The sequence below is a fragment of the Passer montanus genome, unplaced genomic scaffold, assembly GCF_014805655.1.
Source record: "Passer montanus isolate IOZ18808 unplaced genomic scaffold, ASM1480565v1 scaffold9, whole genome shotgun sequence".
NCBI lineage: Eukaryota > Metazoa > Chordata > Aves > Passeriformes > Passeridae > Passer > Passer montanus.
The window spans coordinates 9,858,097-9,883,160 of NW_024374367.1; the positions used below are offsets into that span (position 1 = coordinate 9,858,097).

At 41.2% G+C, this 25,064-nt stretch overlaps 1 protein-coding gene across 1 annotated transcript in view; it reads left to right on the plus strand.

Moving 5' to 3' along the window:
- Positions 1 to 25,064, plus strand: part of PTPRG (protein tyrosine phosphatase receptor type G) — a 392,251-nt gene that overhangs the window by 279,317 nt on the left and 87,870 nt on the right. Inside the window, exons 6-8 of the mRNA XM_039734146.1 lie at positions 1,501 to 1,567; positions 12,780 to 12,937; positions 17,081 to 17,273. Coding sequence (XP_039590080.1) covers positions 1,501 to 1,567; positions 12,780 to 12,937; positions 17,081 to 17,273 — 418 coding nt within the window. The remainder of the gene's footprint in view (positions 1 to 1,500; positions 1,568 to 12,779; positions 12,938 to 17,080; positions 17,274 to 25,064) is intronic.

A 25,064-nucleotide genomic window follows, 5' to 3' on the forward strand; every position in this document is an offset into this window, starting at 1 on the left:
CAATTTCCATTTACAGCACCAAACCATTTTGTCTCTAGAGAAGTGCATGAGAATGTGTCTTGAACACAGCAGAGTAGTTCATAGGGCAGATGAACAGAAAAAGAAAAGTGGTTTGTTTTGGTTTATCTCAATGCAGTTGGCTGAGAAGATAATGAGGTTTCTAGGATTCCTAATTAGTTATGGGGAGGAAGGACAAGATGAGAGGCACTTGTGCTTGTGAGACTTGGGCAGTGGATTCCAATTTTCTTGTCAGGCTATTAAAATTTGTGATATTTTTGCAGCACATTTTTTGGATGTGCTGTGGTCAATGATGTCCTCCTCCTAAGCACAGCTTCAAACTGGTTCTGCCCTTCATAGATCACTGTGTTCCCTGCTGGGCACAGGATCCTTTCTCAGGGTTTTCTCCTTTTGTCTCCACTCCTTTCCAAATACATTAATATACAGCCCTAATGTGATTAAAGTCTGGTTTTCCTCACGACATTGAGGTCATCAGCAGGCAGTAAAATACAGGGCAGCTCTTTTGTATCGGATATGTTGCCCATTAGGACCTGTCCATCCAGAAATTATCGACACTGCTTGGGTTCTGAAGCTGGCTGGTGGGGAAAAGAAGGAAGAATGTACCCCATAAGTAAGATACATGGCAGTATTTATCTCCTAAAAGCAAACTGGAAAATATCTTAAATAGTAGAACATGTTCACAGAAATTGTGAGTTATTCCTACAATACCTCTGAAGAGGCAAAAGGTTAAAAAAAAAATTGCATTATTGGTTGTGAATTCCTTGGCTGTGTGCAAGTAAGTGACTGAAATGATGGGTTTAATTTGGAAGTTGTGGAGCTCAACAGGGTTAATCCTTCCTCTTCTCTCTGGTGGTGGATCTCACTGTTGTGGAGGACGTGAGCAATTTCTGAGTGACAGAAGGAATGTTGCAGGTTTTGGTCTGGCAGTGCAGGCAATTACACTGTCAAAAATTGATTATTTTTTTCTAGATCCTCTCACGGAGCTTTTTTGCCTTTCCTTTGTCCAAGTGACACTAAATTAAATAAATTTAAAAATATGAATAGCAATGAGATGCCAAGGCCAAACTCCATTAGGGCTGAAAGGAATCCAGCTTCACTGGCTGCAGTGGCAACACCAGATTTATGGCCATGTTGGTAAGGAATGAACTGGCCTGAGATGACTTCTGTTTATCACAGCAGCTCACCTCTATGAAAGCAAGAGTAGATGGAGCAAAATCAACTCTCTGTTTTTAGGCTTTGCAGGGCTGATAATGTGATTAATGTTTTAAAGAATGCAGAGGACACTTTTGTTTTTATTTAACCTTCCTCACTTTATTTTGTGACACCATGTACCTTAGGCATTTGGTGAAGATCCATTGTAAATGTGAGAACTAAGCAGCTTGTTAAGTAACATTTTATTTTTTTCTCGTTAGAAGATTAAACTGAAACTGTTCTGCCTAATGCCAGAGTAGATGTAACCAATCCTGTATCCTTTGCATGTAGGTCAGTCAGAGGGACAATTCAGCACTGGATCCCATTATCCATGGGTTGAAGGGCGTTGTACATCATGGTAAGTAGCTGCTTAAACTTTTTACTTGTTGGGAAGGGGAGAGGGGCAGAAATGTTGTCCTTAAGGGATCAGGTCACCCCTGGAAGGACACAGTGAGCCCACACATTCCTCATTCACTGATGTTTAAGGGCATCAAGGCATTATTTGATAGGTAAAGATCAGAGTCATTTGTTACCTGGGAATGGTTTGGGGTGAACAGTAAACAATTTGTTTCTTTTCAGTCAGTGCTCCAGAATGCATAAGTTATCAATCACAACCTGCTGCAATCTATCATTCATATTAGAAATTTGAAGGCAGCCTGGATACTTCACTCTGTTATTTATCTTCTGTTTGCTCTAAAAATACACCTCTCTGAAGTTTCTATTTGTAAATAAATTATTTGTCTTTCAAATTTAGGGAACTGATAATGAAACAGAAAATTAACTATCTATGAAAATTAATTAAACTTTGCAGCAGATGAACATCTTTCTAATGCTGGCATAAATACGATCATTCAGCTGTTCTGATGCATATACCTATTATCCTTGAACTTATAGCAGGTACTAAAATAAATATTAATATATTTTATACTTTTATAACCAATTTTTTACTTGGGAATTTTCCTGAAGCCTTACCACAGGTAATGCATCATCAGCAATGACATCAAGATGCTCCGGTTCCCAAAGTACTCTTGTCAGGTTTTAAAATAATGATTTGTAAAGTTTTAATAATCTCATTGTAATTCAAAAGGCATCTGCTGGAATGGTGCTCAGTACAATAATAAATCTCTGTTCCATCTATAGTGCTGTGATAAAACATCTTTGTACCTTTTCTGAGGATTGTCTTTAGACATTAGCTAGTGCTGTAGAGCTTAACAGACATTTTTTCTCTCTTGACTGCAAACCTAAAACTAGTTGACAGTGTTAGATTAAAACAAATAGGATTTTGGATTAATTGTTCTCCTTTCAGAATCATTTAACTTTGCAACTGGGAAGGCAAATAAATCCAAACATAGTGAAAAGCGGGTTAAATGATAACATGCCATAAAGTCCTTCATTTAGAGAATTTTCCTTAGGTTTTGCTGCTTATAAATTGCAATGTTCTGCCGTGAAATAAAAACAACACACTGAGCTGAAAGACTGGTGTGGTTTTCCACAAAAATAGAACTTATTACCTCGTTGCTGCTGGATAACAAAACAGGCCAGCAAAAGCAAAGCTGGGATGCGTTAGGCTGCAAGGTTTTTTCAAAGTCTGTGTAATTTGACACTGCAGCCAAGCTGCCATTTAACTGTACTGGGATCTCTTTTTAGTTTTGTTCTTTACCTGCTTTCTATTCCAAGACTCCAACCCCCTGCAAGCACACAGTGTTTTGGCCGCCTCATCAGGTTTTTCTGCTCCCAGTCTTGCTCCTCACAGACAAAAAACAGCCACTCATGGATAATCACGCCAGTGTCTCCTTAGAGGATTATTCCGTTCCCAAAATTAATTGTTTGGGTAGGATGTGACTCGTCCTGAGGCTGTGATTCCCTGACCACATAATGATCAGTCCATCTCCGTGCTGCCTTACCCACAGCAAAATCTGGGTGGATAAAAGGCGTTTATTTTTGTTTTGCACACAATGCACAGAAGTCTGCTAGTGTTTCAAGTAAAGGAAATCACTTGATATATTTCAATAGCTTGTTTCCTTTTCAAAACATTAAGGAAGAAAAAGAGGAAAATCATGCTTTCCTTCCTGTTTCAAAGGCCCTGATTAAAGGCCTTTTCTAAGGTTCTTTTGGTGGTTAGAGTAAAGGAATTTCCTCCTGCAAAGCAGTTGTTGAAAGAGATCTTTCTCTTTAACTTAAATATTGATAGAACACTTCAATGAAGAATTCTCATATCATATCTCTCTTTTAATGTTACTGTATAGAATAATAGTAAAGATGTGAGGTTTTATTACAGATTCTTACATTTCTTTTCTTGATGTGGTTTGCTTACATCTTACATGAGCACAGTTCTATGAATTTATCTGAAAAGCTTCTTCCTGCCTTCCATTTGCCTTGCATTCAACTGGGACCCTAAGGCAACATGGACTTTTTGGCTGAAACACAGTGAAAAACTCTTGTGGCTTTTGAATAAAGTAGTTAGATCAAGCAGGAATCCAACAAAAGAAGGCAAAATTGAAACCTTAAGTTTTTTTGCATTTTATAACATGTTCATTACCATGTTGGTTTTAGGTGGTTGTCACAATACAGAGGCACATACGTATAATGTAAAATTAAGAATATTTACAAATGTTGAGATTTTCTTGTCCCTCTCCCTCCATCTGGCAGAGCATTTCCTGGGTTGTGCTGAACACTCACTCCTTCCTCACACTCATTCAGTTCTCAGCATGGGAATGGCACACCCACACAAACCCTCATCATCCTCATTTTGTCATTTACTAGACGGCCTGGCCCTGTATGGGGACTCCACTCTGCACCACTCTGTACAGGTCTCCCACACTGGCCTGTCCCCACAGTGATGACAGATCTGGTAACACTCAGGGGATTACACAGATGATAGTCATGTATGATGAGATAGTTTCTAAAAAAATGTTTTGTATCCTTTTTCTTTTTTTCTGTGAAGTTCTTGTATTCTTACATTGCCCTTCCAGGGGTATGCAGACATTTCCAAAGTCATAAGTACTTTCTGTAGAAGTGAAAGCAATTTTTGCTTGATATTTCATCAGGGATTTGAATTACTTACTAATTTGATGGAACATAAATAATTGTGCCCTTCACAGTGTCACCAGCTTAGTAACAATGACAGAGAAACATACACATAAAAATCAATACAGGCTTAGTTGCTACTTAGTTGATTTTGTTTCCTCATCTCCAGGCATAATTTTGTAGAATCTTAATGGCAACATTAAACTTAATTTTACATGAGCAACCATATAAAGTTTCTTAGCTGGAAGGAAATTGTGGTGTACCAAACTGCCAGATGACGTCTGGATCTGTGATAATGCTTTGGGGTCTGCCCCATGTTCTTGCTGCTGAACAGGATGTTCCCACACCTCTCCCCAGCTCCCGTATCTGCCCTCCTGGAGCAGCCCAGGAATGCTCTTACAGGAGCTGTCAAGTGCTTGTTGCTGATTTTGGAATTGCTTTTGGTTTTGTGCTCTGCCAAGGACTTGTCACACCTCCTGCCAGCCAGGTGCCTGCTCCTCTCCCTGCTGCTTTCCCTGCCCCAGGGCATGTGGAGAGCCTGTCTGCCACTTTGCCCAGCCAGGGCTGGCAGCTGGGAGTTGCAGCCCTCCCTGGGAAGGGATGGAGTACGAGCAGGTGGGCTTTGGATTTTCTGGGGCTGACTTGCTCTTTCAGCTCTGATTGCTGGGGGTCTTTTTAGCTCCTCTGCAAATGCTGTACTCATCATGAAAGCTGGTGGGAAGGGTCTTCAGCAATGCTGGTGATGGCAGGAGGGATGGTGTGGGTTGTTCATGTTGAAGTTGGATCACAGGTAAAAAAGCCACTGGTGCCTGGCTGTGATTGCAGCACACATGGGGCAGTCTTGGTGCTGCACATCTGACTCTTCTGCCCATTTTGCTGCCCAGGTGCTCTGCCCTGAGCCCCTCTTTACTCCTCATCCTTCTGAGGATGGTGAGGATTGCAGGGCAGGAAGGAGCTGGTCTTGTGCAAGGGCTGAGCAGGCTGCTGAAGCCTCAGAGGGAATGATTGTGCCTTGTGGGAACAGGGGACTCTGAAATACCAGGTTATGTGTTATACAGTTGATTTGCATTAAAATGGCTATGAAAGCTTTTGCCTGCCACACGTTCCAGCGAGGTCTCAGAGGAGCACCTGGCAGGATGGAGCTATTGCACAGAAACATTGCTTTTCCCACCTTTGCTGTCTTTGATTTGCCCTTTCTGATACCATTTTATATGTAAGCCTCTTAGAGAAGCCTTTTCCTTGTTTTTACCAGCTGCCTGAAAGGCATTAAAATGAACCTTCTTCCCTGATGCCAGTCCTGGGGTGGCACCCAGTGCTGGAGGCTGTGTGACATTCCCCTTTTCCCAGCCTGGCATGGCTGCTCTGCACAGGACCACAGTCCTGTTTTACTGTGCAGGCAAAGTGTTGTCAGAGGGGACAGCACCTCACAACTACCCCACGCCCACACCCCTGGAAAACATTTCAGGGTGATGGAAACCATGTTTTTGTCACTCTGTCCTGTTCTCTGTGGCTGTCATCAAGAATCTACACTGATCAGCAGAAAATTATTATTAGAGCACAAATAAATTACCACAGCAGAAAAGGCTCAATGTCACAAAAATGGGGCTCTTATTACCTTCCTTGTCAAAAGTGAGCTCTGAAAATCAAAGTGCTTCCAGATCAAAAGCTTAGGTACAAAGTGAATCAATGGCATCTGTTGCTTGTTTGTGAACATGAGGTGGGGTGAGGGGGGGAGAGGAACCTTGGTTTATTTAAGAGGGAGGTTGGAAAAAAATCTTATAAAGCTGTAACTGGAACCCAGCATGGAGCAGTGTATAGTCTTGGATCTCCCTTGAGATGGGCCAGAAGTGGTCAGGCAAGGGATTATAAAATTTCTGGTTTTACTGGAGAGAACTTACCAAAATACAGTGGAAACAGCTGCTTTAATAATGAAAAAGGATAAAGAATAAATATGTTGCACATCTCTCCAGTTGTCCTAGGTGAAAAATCAGTGAATAACCTGTTAAAATAAATCAGCACTAAAAAAGAAGCAATCTAGACAGTGTTAGTTACCCTGTGGATCTATCACACCAGAATGCATAATAACAAGAAAACACCATTAGCACCATGACACGTTTTTTCTTTTGTTTTGAACTTCAACCATAACACCGCCTGACAAGCTGTTTGCCTCCTACACCAAATATCCTGGGGTTGTAGAGAAGGGTGGGGGAGAGGGGTGAAGGTGAGACGTGATACTGTGGGACCTCATCTTTGAAAGTAAAACTTTGAAGAAAGCAGCAGCTCAATTTGGAACAAGGAAGGACCATCAAAGGGAGAGCAACACCTTATGTTAAGCTGAGAAGGAAGTGTGGAGGAGCATTTCTTTTTCCTCAGGGATGAGCTGGATATATTCTTTTGTTTTCTGATCTGTTCTTGTGTTCACAGTCAGAGTAGCCCTGTGAAAGGGGCCAGGACACGATTGCTGTGGAGCAAAGGGGAGGAGGAGGGAAGTGGGAAATGAAGATGAGAGCAGAGGTGATAAGTTCACACCTTTATATAGGGCAGCTCTGTGCATAGCTGCAGGGGTCTGTATCGTTTAAAGGAATAAATGGTGGAAGTGTTGGAAATCTCTGGTCCTTCACCTGTCTCCTCAGCAAAAAGCAGTGCTGGTCACGGCTGAGTAAAGACCAGCAAGTTGACAGAGGATTAATAACTGCACAGAAAAACTAACTCTAACCAAAAAAAATTGCACTTGTAAAAGTTAGGAATTCAAGCTGATGTTAAATGTGAACAAATCATCTGCAGGGAGTAGGATTTGGGTGCTATGCTGGTGGGTTTTGGGGATATTCACTGAGAAATGAGGGGTGGAGAAATCTGAGAACGTGTGCTTTTGCTCTGGCTCTGCAGGAGCAGATGTGAACAATCCATGCTCCTCTGGGCACTTCTGCTTCACTTCAGCCTCTGCCAGGGTCCAGTTTTTGCCAGGGATCCTCCTCTCCTCTAAACTTTGTCATAGTTTCTTTTTCCTCTTATGGCTGGTGCTTATTCTGTATTTCTTAGTTTCCTTGCCTGTTCAGCCTCACGTACCTCTGCCTCAGGTCAGGTTTTGTGAAACCTGGAGAAGTCTCATCCCAGTCTAGAATGCCAACAGCTGCTCTGCATCAGCATTGCTTAAGCATGAAAGGTTCAGAATAACATTTTTCTTCTTTAAAGAGTTAAGAGCTCTTCTCTGCAGCTAAGTCTTTTCCTCCTAAGCTGTTTTAAGAAAGGGAGAGAGAAAAATTAAGCCTGAGACCAACACGTGGCATGGAAATGGGTTTTTTTGTGAATAAGAGACTTGCCTTTTTATTACTTCCTCCTGGTTTTTTGTTCCTCTCACTGGTTGTCTCAGATTAAATTAGTCTGCAGGACTCTGTTATTATCTCACTCCCCTCCTCCCTGCCATGCTGTGCTTTCTGTGTCCTTACAGCTCCTTACATGGCTCAGCAGAGGTTCTTTTTAAAAAAAAATAAATTAAATAAAAGTGAGAAAAATAATTGCACAATAAATGACAAGAATTACCCTGAATACAGAGAACTGTCAGATACTGCTCTTCCTGCAGGATTTACACAGCAAGCACTCATCTGATGATCCTTTCAGTTAAAGTAATATATAACATTTGTAATCTCATCTTTAAAATCACCCCCACGAATCTGGTCCTTGGCTGTGCTCTGCTGCCTGCTTTATCTGGGAAGTTCTGGCTCAGTGGGTGTGCAACATGGTGTCCTTTTGATTATTTTTGTGTGTTTGCTTTTTGAAAGTTTGAATGCAGAAGCTTTAGAATGTCTTGGCTCATTGTGAAAATGAAATTGGCAATAACATTGTTTAATAAATTTGGGAGACTTTCAAAGCTCTTCATATTGGTATTGCAGATTTCAGTTATTCAAAGTGGAGCTGGGTACCTATCAGGCACTGCACATACGTTAATTTTGGAAATAAGCTCATTTTAAGATATTGTTTTCAATGCAGCCAAGTTCCTGTTTTCTTACAGAAAATCATGATGAAAGTCCCAAAGCATTCCATGAGATATAAATGGACTTGGCATATAGCTGTTTTCTTGTGATGTCCAATCCAAGTTCCTGCTAGATTTAAAGGAGTTTTGATCAGAGATAGTTGTATGCTGTTTACCTGCATATCTCAAGAAGCCTCTTACTCTAGTGATTTGGTTAAAATTCAGGTCTATCTTTTTCCACTGATTTACAAACTGTATTTTTAGCAAGTCAGTCCTCGAAGGCAAAATGTTCAACTGATGGCTCTTACAAAATAGTATTTGTTGGCACCAGCTTGTGAAACTGCAGTAGTTGGTGGAGATCCACTGCTGGTATCTGGTTTAAGATCTGATTTTTTCCTCTGCTCAGTAAACTATTGTGCACAATTTAGTGTTAGTTCAGACCTAGTGGTGATGACTTGACAAAGAGTGTAAATAGGTCAGGCTTTTGAAGCATGTCTGCAGTTGCTCTGCCTTTGGGTCAGGTTGTGCAGAAAATGGCTCTTTGTCCCATGCAAAATGCTAGGGAAGTTTCTCAGCCCAAAGAAAGAATTTGCTGGGTGTGACTTTTCACGTTGCTATTGAGAGACACAGACCAAGAGGCAGATGTGAATGTTGTGTCAGAAAGTCAAATATGCTACCAGCTGGCTCAGTTAATTGTTTTTTGTGAATGTAAGAGTTGAAATACAGTATTGTCCTTTCATACTGAGGAGCACTATTTTAAATGCCACATTCATTGTCTTAATGGTCAACAATGAATCTGTGGTGCTTGCTATTTTTACCTTCTAGGTGTTCAAGTGAGCATGTTTTTCCAAGCTTTGGTGCTGTGAACAAAGCACTGCTGTTTGTTACCTGTGGGTTAAACTGCATTAGTGGGGGGATGTTTTGAATGCTGCTCTTTGCTGCATCACCCGGGAGCCCTGGTGGCAGCAGCAGGTTCTTGTTCTTTCCCAAGGGAATGCTCTGTACTTCGAGGGCCTGTCTTCAGGGTCAGGATCTCTGGGGCTCTGCTTCCTGACTGTTTATATTTCTATTTGGGTGCTCAGGTGCTGAGATGGGAGGAGGACAAGGAGCAGCAGAAGAGAGCATTGCAGGGCTCTGGTTTACATGTGAGAGTGAGTAGGTGGCTCATGGGTCAGTTTTGCAGCATTGATTTCAGTGATCCACAGGTGCTTGCAGGTGAACACATTTGCTTTGCTGTCGTTTTTTGCTTTTGTTTGCCAGTTATTTCCTAGTACTGTCAGCAAATGCTGTCTCATCAGTCATGTAGTTTCCAGCCTTTTCCACTTTCTTCCTCCTAGAATCTTCTCCCTTCACTCAGTCTGTTCCCAGCCTCCTGGACACAGTTCATGCCCATCCCAAGCACTGTAAATGGGAAACAGGAGCTGGTAATAAAAGACAGTGAAGAAAAGTTTGCTATTCTTTCCAACCTTGTTCTTTTTCATTTAGTAGAAACTATATATACATGCACACACATGTTTGTATATTATATGTATGTATATATAAAAATATTTCTATGATAATCAGTGAATGTTCTTGCTTAGCCTGGAAAACATTCTCCTTACAGTTCTACCAACAACAATAACTGACTTAGCGTTGAAATCTTTAAAATGATATGACTTCAAAATGCCATATTCAAAACTGTCTCAAGGTCTTAGGAACTTTAATTTCATGGCATTTACTGTTTCAATATGCTCTTGACGGATATGGCAGGCAGGCACTGGAGTTTCCAAGTCCCTTTTTCTTTAAGCTTCATGTGAAGATCTTTATGACTCCGATTTCTTAAACTCTGCAACATGCATCTAGATGGCAAGCGATACAAAAGAATGACATGTTTTCAAAAGTGTTACATTTTTAAAGCATAATCAATTGATTATCATCTATTTTTGTAGTCATTTTAATCCAATTATATGTATTTTTTCATTTTAATCTTTGGCATTCATTAATGAAAACTTAGAGCGTTGCTTGTAGCCATGAAAAATTAGATCGAGTACACCCTGCCCTACTTAAACTGTGTATTAGCAAAGCTACTTTTTCCTTGAGAAATACTCTTTTTAACAGCTGAGTATGACTTCCCAAGTGCTTAGGAAAAAACCCTCCCTAATTGATAACCAAAAATTAATCATAGTCGGATACTTCCAGTTTGCATTCAAATAAGGTATTTCTCTGTCTAAATAAGCTTCCTTTACTTGATTATTCATATTGTAGTTCAAAATGTTTAAAAATGAAAGACAGAGTTGGATGAAATGTAGACTGCTTAATACAGTGTGTATTTAATATAAAAGTTATGCATTATTCATTTTTGCAATTTGAATAACTTTGAATTTAGCATCCCTGTTCTTCATCTTTTCCTTTGATGAACAATTAATTATTAAAATATAATATTGTCAGCATATGGCACAAAAATCCTTGAAAGTGTAAAATGAGCTTCCTTCTCCTGCCATCCTTTGATAAAGGGATACCATATTTGTGGTTTTGCAGAGCCTTTATCCAGCATCTTAAGTGATTCCATCATTGTAATCAAAAGATTACAAAAGTTAGAAAGAGTTAAATTGTTAATTTTAACTGCAACATTTTTTTCTTAAATTCAAGAGGAAAACACTTTTCAGAATGTGCCTCTGCCTCCCAGCTCTTTCATGTGTAGTCACTGGCTGTTAATGCAGGGGATGTTGGCATATTCAGACACTCTTTGGGATTCATCGTGCCCCAATGTATGCTGAGTGCTGATACAGAGACAGCTCTGAAATAGAAATCCAGTGTCGAGGTTTGTGTACTGCATCAAGTCCTGTGACTGAGTTTCTAGTTTTTCTAACCAAGTTTTTTCTGCATAAAAATGAGCCAATCAAATTAAATGCGACCTTTTGCTGTGATTATGACTTCTTGATTAGAATATCTTTGAACTTTGGCCAATCACATATATTTTAGTATTTATTACTTAAGCACACTTTTTCTCTCAGAGGTATGCTATGATGAGGAAAAAAATGTAGATTGCTATTTGTTTATTTCCTTTTTGGAGATGCAGATGTGGTCAAAATCTACTTGGATTAGAAGGAAAGGAATTGTTCACCAAGAGGTTGCAGTAGTGCCTTGACTTTAATAGAATTACTCATCTTTTGGAATGCTAAAAGCTATGAAAACATCACAGACCTGTTGATATTGTGCAGAAAATAGAAGATACGTGAATTGTGTGTATCATTGGCATCATGCAGCAGCAGTGGAGTTAAAAAAGTCTCCCAATTATCAGACTGCTTCTGAGAGGTTTAGGCAGTTCCTGATTTGATCAAGACTTACAGAAGACTGTGGGATGCTGTGGAAGTGGATTCTGCAGACTTTATCCTATTTGGGAGACGTCAGTCACCAGCCCACCTGCTTCTCCCTTCTGTTGGGGCGGGCAGGGGGTGGTGGTGGGTTTGCTCAGCAGCTCTGGTGAGACAGAAAAAAGACTTCCCTCTGCCCAAGTCTGGACTCCTGTTTGAGACATGCAGGATATTGAAACTAAGGAATAGAGATGTCCAGGAGAGCCCCGTGTGTCAGCCTGCCCGAGGCAGTGAGCACAGGCTGAGAGGGCGCTTCAGCCTCTGAGTCAACATGAATTGCAGAGGATAAATGCTCAGGGATGGCAGGGAAATTGCCTTGCCTGCAGCTGTTCCCTCCTTTTGTTTGTTTCTTTTTCCTCACGGTGTTAAATATTACCAGCTTGTCACTGTTACTTGCAGGTGAATGCTTCCAGTGCTTAGGTCTGCATTTCAGGCTGTCCAAGGAGATTTTCAGAGAAATAAAAAGGTTTGTCCCCACACTGCTGGACCCTGGAAGGACTTTCTTGGATTTTGGAGAAGGGGCAGCAGTTCTACCTGTGAGACCTGTTTGTGGTGCAGTGCTGGCTGTGTCTGGTAGCACCCTGGCCAGCCTCAGCCAGCCTGAGCAAGCACTGCTTGGATGTTGCTTTGAGCACCACGTTGAGCTTCAGCAGTGTCCTGTGTCCCTGCTCCTCAGCCCAGCTGCCTGGCAGCTCCCAGAGTAGTTTGGCTGAGCAGCATGGCTCTGCCTCTTCTCTCTCAGCAATCCACTGAGGCTTTGACTCTGCTCCTGCATCCCTTTCCGCCGCTGGCAGAGATGGGACGGATGCACTGCCTGGTGTGCTTTGGTCAGGCAGCAGCAAACAGGACACTGGGCCTGGCTGAGTCCCACTGGGTTCTGCCTTGCTGCCATCAAGCTGGAGAGCCACGTTCTGAGTGCTGGAACCATTGACTGCAGCGTTATTTCTGTACTGACATAAACCAGTGAGGTAGCAAGTGCACTTCACACCTGCACACGTTCAGATTAGGAGGGTATGTGTTTGGGATGGGGCTGACTAGCATTTTGGCTGCTCTTTTAATAAACCACACGTCAGCTCTTACAGAGGGTTTCCATTTTTCATTACATATATGATAAAATATGTTGTTGCCATTACACCTTGTTAGGCTGCCTAGCGATGTGATGTCTGTTTTAAAGACACGTTAAAAAAAAGTGTAATCCTGCTTGTCAATCTTCCCTGCAGAGAAGGAGACCTTTCTGGATCCCTTTGTGCTGAGAGAACTTCTGCCAACGTCTCTGGGGAGCTACTACCGCTACACAGGTTCCCTGACTACTCCTCCCTGCAGCGAGATCGTGGAGTGGATCGTTTTTCGGAAGCCTGTGCCCATTTCTTACCACCAGGTGTGTTTGTTTTATCAGTGAAGCCCACCTCTTAATTTGCCCTCCTTAAGACTGTTTTCAAAACCCTCCAGTTTAATTTGGAGAGCACAAATGTTTCTGTTGACAAAAAAGGAAGTGTCGGTGATTTTTTTTTTTTATTCTCTTAAGTAATATTGTTTCTGAACAGGAGCCATCAGTCTTGAGAAGACAGTACAACATGAAACCCAGTTTCCTTTCAGTGATTTATTTCATATTGTTTTTGTTAAGATTAAATTAAGCTATGGTGTAAATAGTTACATAGAGTTCCCTTTTATTCTTTTTAATTGAAACTTTCTTTTCAAAGTGAAGTGAGTGATTTCAGTTCTGCTCAGATTTAGTAATTTGAACTAATTATATTAGAAAAGACATCTTTCCATTAATTCTCCATGCTTAACTGTTTTTATAACACAGTAAAGCTACCATTATGTGCTCAGCGAGCTGGTGCACAAATCTTTAAAATTATCACATAGCAGCTTTTAATGCAAATAGACACAATGTCTGGAGTTTGAAGAATTATCCTGATAAAGCAATGTCTAGATGAAGTCAAATGTTTGACAGTTCAGTGTATTTTGACATTGTAAGACTGTGGTCTTTAGAAAGCCAACCTGCTGGACTTAGTCTTGCCTCTTATTCATCTGTCATAAGCCACTGAAAAAAATGTTTTTACATTACTAATTCTGTCAAGTGCATATGAACAGTTCACTGGGTGACCCTGACTGACAGATGTTGTGCTCAAAGGTATCAGAAGTATGGAAGGCACTTGCCATACCCTGCTCCAGGCTTTTTTTCCTGTTTTGTAGATCTCAATACTTCTCCCATAGATTCTTTCATCTTTTTTTTTGACAGTCTGTGTTCAAAATCAGTTGCAGTGCTTCAGCTGACGCCCTCCAGAGGCCGAGGGACATGTCAGGATTCATGTCTCAGCCCCCCATCCTGGTGTTATTTTGGCTGTTCCACAAAAGCCTGACGGTACTGCCTGAGTTCAGCTCCTGGTCAGCAGGAACCCTTTTGCTGGAGGCTTTCCCTGGAGCTCTCTGGCAGTGCTGAGCACACTGTGCCCCCAGGCAGCCCCCAGTTCTGGCTGGAGCCTGGGACTGCACATGGTCCTGTTTGAATCAGACCCCTTGTTTTTTTCAGGCTATTTCTCTGATTGTCGAGATCATTTTGAATTCTGTCCTTGACTGCAGGATACTTGCAATCCCTTGTAGCTTTTCACTACATCAATAAGTTTACTGTTTATTATTTGGTGACTGCAAGGCCTGGCCCATGCTCAGTTTTATACCCTGTGTGCACATCAGGTGGGTCATGACTTCTTTTTTCTTTTTTAACAAATGCAAATAAAATGGTAAATATCAATTTCAGCTGTTGGTATAAAGGTACTTTATCCTGGCACAGCTCCATTTTTGTGCTGTACAGATGTAACTGTTCCAAATCAAGCCTTTAAAATTTGGCATTGTGCTGCTATGTGCATGTGGTTGAAGGGCTGGGAATTCTGTGTGTAGACAGACTTTCATTGATACTACAACACATGTGGAATAAATAATAGTTTTCCCCCTCCCCAGTAGCTCTAGATGTATGTGTTTCAAGAGCCTGCCACCCTGCCACTGCTATGATTATTATTTGTTCCTCTAACAGAAACAGTGTAACATAATCCATTGCCATAGTTTAACCTTCTTTATCACAAACCCCATGAAGCAGCCTGTAATCCCAGGGGATGACAGTGATACTGTTTAAGCTTTGTTGCTGTTCCAATTAAATTCATGCTTTTGTGCAAATACCTTGCTGGAAAAAGGACAGTAGTGAAGTGGTCCATTTGTGGAGGCTTCTCTATTTTATTTGCAGTCCTCCATCATCATCATCTTCCCCAATAATTAGACAGCAAACCAGGACAAGCTGTGTCACCCTGCGGATGCATTGTAAAGCTAAGTGCATTCAATGACCCAAAACGTGGCATTATCTCTCATAATGCATACCTCAGAGCAGCTCATTGTGCTCACAACAGTTTCAATATTTTTAATTGCCATTTGTATATCCAGCCCTTAGAAAACTACACATCAGGCTTTAATGGTTTGTAATTGCTTGACTCAGAGTTTTAGATCAGGTTTCCCTGTATCTACAATAGTCTTACAAGAGGTTTTAATTTCTTCTTCTGAACAGGAGCTCTTGTACTCCTTGAAGAGCATGAATGTAGCTCCTTGACTGCAGATCTTAATTTTTTTTTCCCTGGCAGCTATAGATAAATTAATTTCTCATTTGTCGTAGATAATATTTTTATAGTGAAAGTGAGGTTGAAATGGCTTATATATACTTCAACACATAAAAAGTGGAAGGTTAAAAATCATGTTTGAATTGGCAGTTGTTAAAATGCAATTATACCTCCCCAAGGTAGCATGGCAGAAGAAAATATTTTAAAAGTTCTCTCTGAAAGTTTAAAAATTCAATTAATGTCACAGATGTGTAAGCCTAGAGACTTGACTTCAGAGAAGGAGTTACTACCCAAGTTCTTCCATTTTTATAAAGTCACCTTAAGCCCTGTTAGCTGGCTTCATCAAAACTGCTTCCAGGGAATGAAGTGCAAAAGGTATGTAAATAAGCACAAGTTTTGATCTGTGCTTTTATAGAAGGGTGTAACAGGATCATCTGTTGTGGGGGGTTTTTTAAAGACAAAAGTGTAAGTCAGTCCTTTCACCCCTTTTTAATCCATCCTCCTTTGCTTTTGAGGGGGTCCTGCTAATAATTAGGAAATGGTTTTTGAAATTTTTCAAGATGTTTCTTTGAAAGAATCAGAAACAGAGTTGTGTTGAGAACCTGGGGATAAGGCATTCATATAAGATGTAAAAAAAAATGGACAATTCAAATCCCAGCATCTGCACCAGCAAGCCTGGAAGCAGCACCTGAGCTCTGGAAGTGGCACCTGAGCTCCCTGCCTGCAATGGGAAGTGGTCATTGGTGGTCACCCCTCCCTGCTCAGCCCCTGCTGTCCCTCTGCTGAAGGGGGCTCAGATTACTGGTTTGATGGGAAGTTAAAAAATGGTAATGGGTGCCTCATGAGTCAGTGGACGATGCTCAGCTGCTCTGTCACACACTTCTTTGATTATCTTTATTAGCTTTATAAACTGAGGCTGCCATGATAATTCTTCCAGTTTTAAGATTTGGGGCTCACATGCTTCTCCAGAGCTTTAGAGCAGACACACTTAATGAAAAGTGTGTAAGTTTCAGTCACCTGTCATTAAGCTAGGAATGTCACTTAAGTCCCTTTTTGAAGTCCTGCGCCAGATCCTGTGCTCCCAAAATCCATCCTATCAATATGTGTAATTGATGTGATGCAAACAATATCAGGACTGATTCCTTCTCTGCTTTGTCTTGCTCAGTCTTTCCAGCAGCAACATAACTAATTCTAGTTTTTGTCGTGAATGATAACAAGGTAACGGTAAATGCTGAACCTACCTTGATAGCTGGGAGAAAAACATTAGCTGAAAATATTTTCTCCTTGGTTTGCTAGAATTTTTTTTTCTAAGAAACACTAAGATACAAAGTAACAGGAAAGTTTTCCAATTACAGTTCTTTCTTACAGGTTAATACGTTTTCTTATAAATAGCTCAGATCTGAATCCAACAGAAGAAACTTATTCCCAGAGGAGTGTATGCTAGCTGTGCCTTAAAGTGCTGCATGAGCTGTCTGTGGAGCTTAGCCTGGCAGCTAAACTTGGTAAGGTATTCAGAGATAAGGAAGCATTGCCTTATCCAGGAGAAAGCTCTCGGTGTGGAATGACCTGGAAGCACTTCCTGACGCGATACTGTGAAACAAAGCGGTGCCAGCAGTGAGGAGGGTTTGGCAAGGCAAACACACAAAAGGGATCTTAAGGGCAAATGTTTCTTTGCCAATGACAGATGTCTACAGGTTCTAGAAGGCCTTCTCCCATGTTGGGCAGGATAAGCCCTGTGCTGAGATAAGGTGGTTGGCAATAATTTCAGTGGGCAGTCTGACTTCCCATGTGCTTTTATCAGTCTTGGCATCAACATTTTACTTCCTTCCATTTTGCTGTCTTATCAGCCACCCAGATTTCACCACATTGTTTTTCTAATTAACATCCCTTCTCTCCCCTGCCATGATGGCTGCCATCAGCTGGAGGCATTTTACTCCATCTTCACCACTGAGCAGCAGGACCATGTCAAGTCTGTGGAGTACCTGAGGAATAACTTCCGACCACAGCAAAGCCTGAACAACAGGAAGGTATCCAAGTCTGCTGTGAAGGATGCTTGGAACCAAGATATGACAGACATCTTGGAAAATCCACTCGGCACAGAAGCTTCCAAAGGTAGATTATACTTTAGAATTTTACACTTGACTAATAGGAGAATTTTTTCTGTCTTCTTTGTTATCAAATGGTATTAAGAACAGCTGTGAGCTACCAAAGAAATAATGCAGGTTGGGCAGGCATTCCTTGTTGGTAAGTGTCAATAAATTAACTAATTCTGCTTTTGCTGCAGAAACCTGTAGAACTCGCTGTGCCATGACAATACAGCCTTAGAATATGTGGGTGACAGAGCCACAAAACATGAATCTCAAACTGGCAATGTCCCTGGTTTTGCCAGCTGGCTGTAGGGTCATGGAGATGCCAGACAAAAAGGGAAAACCAGAGGAGCAAGGTCAGATGTAAAAATTCAGCCCCATTATCAGTGAGGCACTGGGTGTTAGAATGGAAATAGAGTATCCAGATGTGGTTATGAGTTTCATTTCTCCAGTAACAGGACTTCTGAAAAACTGCCGACCTTTTAATTCAACGTTTGTATCAGTCTGTTGGTAATGGTGACAGGAGGAAAATAATCTCTTCCTTTTAGGCAGGTGATTTTCTAATGTCTTGCTGAAGTGTTTCATGTGCCTTTTTGCAGAGCAGCTGGTGCTTGCTTCTGTCAGACACCAGATAATGAGATGGAGGGAGGTTCCTGTCACACTGGCACAGGCAGCCTTGGCTAGAGGAGCACATCAGAAATTCTGAGAGAAATGTGTTCTGGATAAAATAAGACTAGAAATAAATATCATTTACTACTTTTATTTGGCTTTATTTTACTGACTGGTGTTATTTATAGGTAGAAGAAATCACATGTACTTTCCAGTCTTCAGCCTTGCAAAGTGCTTGGTGCTTAACCAGTAGAGGTAAAGAAGAGAGGGGCAGTTTGCCAGAAGGAAACAGCTAAGCAGATTTACAAGCTTCACTTTTTTACCTGGCATTTTCACCTGGCCAGGCACAGAAAGTGCAGGTTTTAGAGGATGTGAATCATGAAAACAGCTGCGTTCAGCAGCCTCACCTTCCCAAGAGAGTGCTGGGAGAGTGTATTTCTCAGGGCTCATTATTCTCTGAGCGTGCTTATTTTTTTATATATATATATATAATATACACGTACACAAACTGCATATACAAGGCAGCCTTGGGACAGAGAATTTGCATCAGAAGTGAGAAGGAGATCTTGGGAATGAAGAAACTCTGCTACGCTCGGATGCTCTGGCCTGTAGTTTTCAATCAGTGTTGTAACAGCAACATGTGTCAGTAATTTCTTCAGTTATATCCTCTGTACATATTATTTACCCAGAACAGTGATGAAAGTTAATGAGTTACATTATGCTAAAAGTGACAAAACTGACTAGTTTTTGCGTGCAGCCAAGGTACCTCTGATATAACATTCAAGGAGATTTAACTGCTTTGGCCACATGCCTGCATATTCCTCACCTTGCTGGAGTGTTTGTAACATTATAAAGAATCTTGCGGTGATTTTCACCGCCACAGTAAATAACTGAAACCTCCAATTTTGTCAGAGCATTGCAAACACTAAGGTCTGTAGTTAATGAGCTGATCTTGAATTTGGAGCTGTCGAGACCAAAGGAGCACCTTGAATAACCAGAAGGATTCACCATGACTTTGACCTTTAAGAACCAAGCACACGTGGCTTAGTTATCATGAGTGAGCCAGTCCACAGGAGCAAGGGGCCAGCACAACCATTAGTCCATGTTTATGTGGTTTGGTTCCTGAGGACTGGTTTCCTGAGCAGGTTCTCTATGGGTCCTCTGCCATTATGTTCAAGTACCTTAATGCTCTCTGTTTGTGCCTACTGGAGAATTTGAATTTGTGACATGAGAGACCCTTAGGTGGGTGACATGCATTTCCCATGCTCTGATAACATTCAGCATGCCATCTAATGGCAGGGATGAGGCTGGGGTTGGTGATTTCTTCCTCCCCTCAGCTTTTGCTCTAGGAGGCTAATAGCTGGGCAGCTGGTTGTTCTGTACCAGCTCTGTGAGTTTGGCACTTTCTGGGTTATGTGCACACCAGGGGACATTGAAAATAGGTGCATTTTTTTCAAGAACTTAAGATAAATAGGTTGGCACAGTGTTCCTAACACAAAATGTAGTATATCCTCCAAAGGTTACAGGGATGAGATGTAGCTGTTCCAGAAATACAGCAATGTGGATGTTTCTGGCCCCTTTTTTGACAAAGGTGAGCAGTGATGATGTGCCTGGTCCACTGCACATTCTCAACTACTGACATATAAATAAAATGAGTTGAAGTCATAATACTTGAGTGAAAGCAAAACCTGTTGTTTATTCAGCTAGTAAATATAGTACCACTATATACAGTGTCATTCATGCAAAAGGACTGAGGAACAGAGTGCATGAAGTGCTTCCCACCCAGTCTTGCGTACAAGTATAGAAGAGTGTAAGGTTAGCATTACAAATTTCTTCTGTGCAGATTCTTCTGCATACCTCCTGGTTGCACCTCAATGCTTTCCACATTGAATTAGGCAATGTGACCAATGGCTGTCACATGTTGACTCTTGTCTGCCCTCCCTGTTCCTGATTTGTGTGTTGTAGAAAAAGGCATGGTCATGAAAATGTGTCTTTTACTTGCTGCAAGGTGATATGGTTTGTGATGGTCTTCAGCTCTGCAGGGTAAGTTTGGGTATGTTTGTCGGTGTGAATTTTTGCAATTTGTTTCTTCTGTCACACTCCATTAAGTCTGTGGGCAGTATTGCTAATCTGGAAAACAGTGTAGCATTCATTATGTAAGCCTTTCTTATTTTGGGGGAAAATGTGCCCAGAACAATTTGCATAATGTTCAGAATAATTTTCAGAATTCCCTGGTGATTCGGGTATTTCAGATCAACACAAAGCTGTGGTCCACTGGCAAATGTAACATCCTGAACAGTTTGGGACCAAAGAGCTCTCAGCTATTTCTCTCAGCTATTAAAGCTATCTCAGGTCACAGAACTGTGACCACTAGCGTAACCCACAGATACACTGGAGGGACACTTTCTCACTCCATAGCAGTCCTCTGGGAATTTCCTTAGCAAAGCCCCAAAAGTGGTGGCACTTGGTAAACAAAAGGTCTTCTGGGAAAGGCTGTTTTAGGTCAGTGCTCCTGGCTCCAGTTTGTTAACCAGTGTGAATGTTACCAGCCTTTTGCTTTGCAGTTACTCTCCTCTCCCTTCTCTTGTTTTAATTCAAAAGAGGCAATGAAGAGAAGGGCATTGTTTTCAGTCATCAGAACACAAGATGGGGAAATACTTCAGCTAATTTGAAATAGGATCAATTTTTCACTTACAAGTGAAAACTCCAGATTTTCTTTTGTGTCAGAGTTTAACAAGAGGAGTTTTCCTTTATTCCATTATCTCATTGCTTCTCCTGTTGGCAAAAGCTGATTTAAAACAGTTCTCTTGAGGACTGCTTGTATGCCTGGAATAAAAGCATATGCATAAGACCTTTGCTGAATCAGAGTCCACGAGCTGAGCTTAATTTTTAAGTTGACCCTGGAGCTATTTCAAAAAACATACAGATGAAGTTTAAAGATCTTATTTCTGAAGTACACCATCCAGGTTAAATACTGTTTAGCTATGTAATTGTAGCAACTGGTGGGTTGATAATAAACCTTTGTACAGTGATACTTTTTAAGAAGATGAAACTTTCAGAGATCCAAGCTATACAGCAGATCACACTGTTACATGAGGCATCATTTAACAAGAGGGCTCACCCATGTTGCAATACTAATTTATGTAAAGTTTTGAAAAATTAGAGGTTCTCTGTACAGATGTTCTAAGCAAAGAATGCATTTGTAAAGCATGAATCAGATACTGTAATTATCAGTGCCTGTGGCAGTGTCTGACTTTTTGGACAAGACAATCTCTGTTAAAATTGCTTCCTTTCTTCTCTGGCCTGTCCTCTGTGGCTCAGGATTGTGTTGCTCTGTCACATCATATATTGTGCTCCTGCAGCTCCTGGGCTGCTTTCAAGCAGTTCTGGTGGAGGGATTGCTAATTATTTATTGCTTTAATAGTGTACATTGCTCTTCAGGGACAAACAGGATTCTTACATAAAGGTCCATCCAGTTCAAGGATCTGGGTCTGCAGGGGATTCTTACTACTTTCACATGTTGTCCCATCAAGCAGAGCTATATTTACAAAACATTATCTGCTTTAGTAAAGGTGTAGGCATGGAAACTCAGGAGGAAAAGGTGTTTCATTTCCTTGTTTCAGGAAGTACCCCATGTGCAACAATACTTGCCCATTTTATTTTGCTGCTGATTACATCAAATGTTGTTTCTTTATCTTTTTTTTTAACACTCAAAGAAACCCTTTAACCTTTCTACTCATTAAATGTGCTGCATGCCTTACAACACTTAAACAAGCATCCCATGTGAGGGGCTCTTGACATCAGAGTTTTCTTTCACAGATGCCTGATTACTTTCCCAAAGGTGTCTGATTACTCTTTGCTGGAGTCTCAAATGATGCTGTTTCCCATCAGTGGGATTTCGCCTCAGAGTACCATCTGTAATTATGATCCTAGACTAAGTTAAATAATGAGCAGTCATAAATTCACTCCAGTAAAACTTAGCTTTGGACTCTAAATTAACAGCTGGGACGTTTCTCTAGTACTGTACAGGTGATCATTTTCCTTACTGGTTTTTGTAATGTGGTAGTAATTCACAGTTTGGAAGTCCTTTTAACTTAATGCCACTAAAACATGAATAGAAGATACTTGGATTTTTCTCTCTGCAAGCCTTGTACTGGAAGCATGGCTCAGGGAGGGGCCTGCAGACAAAGGTACTGCATTGCTCAAGCAAAGCAGTTTAGTTCTTATTCACCATTTCATGGATCCTGATGTCAGAAATGAGACTACAGCCTTCTGTAAAGGTGTTGTCTTTCTGCAGAGCATTGGAGTGCACCTCCCATGCAGCAGCATCCAAAGGAGCAGAGATTCAGTGCACTGACATCAACACTTTGCAGATAGTCTAGAGCATTGGCAGCAGTGTTTCTGAATGAGAGCATTATTTGTCTCATTTATAGTCTCTGTTATTACTCCCAGTAATTTGGTTTTGCTTTCTAAATGCCCATGTTTTATGAAAACTGTCTCAAAACAACTTTGCAGTCTCTTCATGCCCTCAGGTTCTCTCTGGGAGTCCAGAAGGAGTCTTAGGCAGAGAAGTCCTACTCTTGCAGAATGTAATTTTTATGTTTTAGTCAAACCTAAATTACTCAAAATACTCCTTAGTAATATGTAACATATCCAAAACAACAACAAAGTGAAGGTGGATTTAAAATGATTCATTATTGAAAATTTAACTCAGGATGACTGAAGCAAAATTTAGCTGTTTATTTTATTTAAATATTACAGGGGGAATGGAAATAAACAAGAACCTTTTTAAGTTAATTTACAGTATATTTACCATTAGTATTGATTCTTTTTGTCCTTTGAAAGAATCTTGGAAGATTTTTTCATGGATTAATAACTCCTTCCTCATTTTCTTGGACAACTGGGCTTTTCCTATTTGCTTTTTGATTTCATTTTGCTATGGAAGTTATCATTTCCTAATTCTATTCCCCTCTAATCAGGTCAGCACCCTACTAGGCATGGTAGAAATGAATTCATGTGTCATCATTAGACTTCTGTTAGTGTAGCAGCCTGGTTTGGTCACTCTTGAGCGTGGTGACACTGTTCTGCTCATTGCTTGTCCTTCATCTTTGTGCTGCAGACCTGCCCATCTGCCACTGCCTTAGTGCTCCAGGTAAAGGTACTCACCTGCAGCTGCAAGAGTCTGGTTTTGAGCCTCAAGTGGCTGCTGAATGCACACTCTAGGCAGAAATCAGTGTGTTCCTTCTGCATATTTCATCCATTCCACCTCAGCCCTGTGCTGCTCTGCAGTGCTGGCTGGGTCCTCATGTGTGCAGCTGTCATGGAGAGTGTCCTGCAAAAGCAGGGAAGGACAGGCTTCTGCCTTCCAGAGACTTTCAGGTCAGGTGGAACACAAAGCTTTTAATTAAAAAAACTGACCCATTTTGAGGGGGAATCAGATGCAAAAAGATGTGATACTTAAAACTGACACAGACCTCATACTTCCCTTGCAATGGCTCTGTTCTGTGGGGTTCTGTTTTACACCTGTAGTAACTTATGTGTGGTTGTAATGTGAGGAGTATGTGTGTCTGGGCCTGAATGTAGTGAACAATTTATCAATAGATTTATTAATAACCACTAAGTCACTGCTTACACTTCTTCAGAGATTATAAAGGGTCCAAACCAACAGAGCAAGAGGAATTTAGTCTGAAAGTGTAGGTGTGGTTTGGGTTCACAGCTGCCACTAAAGCTGGAAGAGCTGAGCTTGATGATTTATTCCATTTACACCTGGAGGGAATTCCTTTTTGCACTGCCTACCTGCTGGCCCAGCTGTTCAGCCCACTGAAGTACTAATTTTAGTTTGAACCATGAATCCCTGCAGCTCATCCTTTAAAAAGCATCCAGAAACTATGAAAGGAAAGCTGCTTTCCTAATCTGATTTTGGGCATCCCACAGGCATGTATTGGGAGGCTCTACCAGCCCTATTGTTCATCCTTCCTATGCTCCCCAGGCCAAACAGCCCTCACCAGAACATTGCAAAAGTCAGCTTGGCTAATAGAGCAAATATGTGTCCTTCTGGCAGGCATTCCTTCTTTCTCCCCATTGATAGTGTTTGTGCCAGTGAATGTGATACACATGTGGCACAAACACACTGTGTAAATAAGGGCACAGGTGTACATTTGAAACACAAGTCACCCTCTGTGTGCACACATGGATGTGTGCAATACAAACACAAAACTTGCAGGGCAGGTCCTTGTTGGACATCAGTTTAGCCCAGCGTGGCATCTGGTGGTCCATGCCTTTCAGTAAAACAGGATCTGTTGCTGTGATGCCATGGAAATTTAGGTGCTACAAAGCCAGACAGGTATTAATCCAAATGCTGGTTGTGTGTACACTTTGGGAAATGGGCCAGTAACAGAGGGGCAAACCCCATCATGTCCAGATGCCCTCTGTCAGAGGCATGTGCCCATTTGCTCATGAGGTTATTTCACAGGGCTCATAAAACAAGTGTGGGGTCTGTGCCTCACACCTCAACAACCCTGTCTGTTTGAAGCATAGTGGAAGGTAAGAACAGGGAAGATAAATAGTCTGTCTCCTAGCTACATTCTGCCTGTGGATTGAAGTAGATCAACACAAATATTTGTGTGTACAGCATGCTCCGGAGCCTGCCAATGCCTGCTGGCAAAGTGCAGGCAAAGGTAAAGGAAAAATGTGTGCTACTCTTTAAAGCAATTATCCTTATGTATTAATAATGTCATTTATAAGCACTCTGAGAAGTCAACAATGTACACGAAAGCAAAGCTGAAAAACTGTAAACATTTAGTAAAAGAAGGGGGAAAATGTTATAAGTATGCCTCTTAGCACTTTCTGATATATTAAAGCCTGTGTTGTCTCTGCATATGATCTTCGTAGTTTATTTGTTATCCTTTGGGAGCACAGCCCTTGCTGAACTCTGGGATTGAATCTGACAGCCCAAAGCATGCTCTTGTTTATTATGGATTGGTGTCTCTTCCTGAGCACCTCCACTGAGTCACACCAGTTCAATGCAGCTGAATCTTTCTCTGTGTCACTTCCCTTTGCATGGCACTGAAAGCAAGTGTGAGTTTTCTCGTTGCAGCACAACCCATACTTTTGCATTTCAGGGTTTATTTGAAGTTCTGATGATCTAATAATGAGAAGGAGTATAGATGTAGTTGAAAGTATTTTTCTTTTCTCTTCTGTTGGTGGC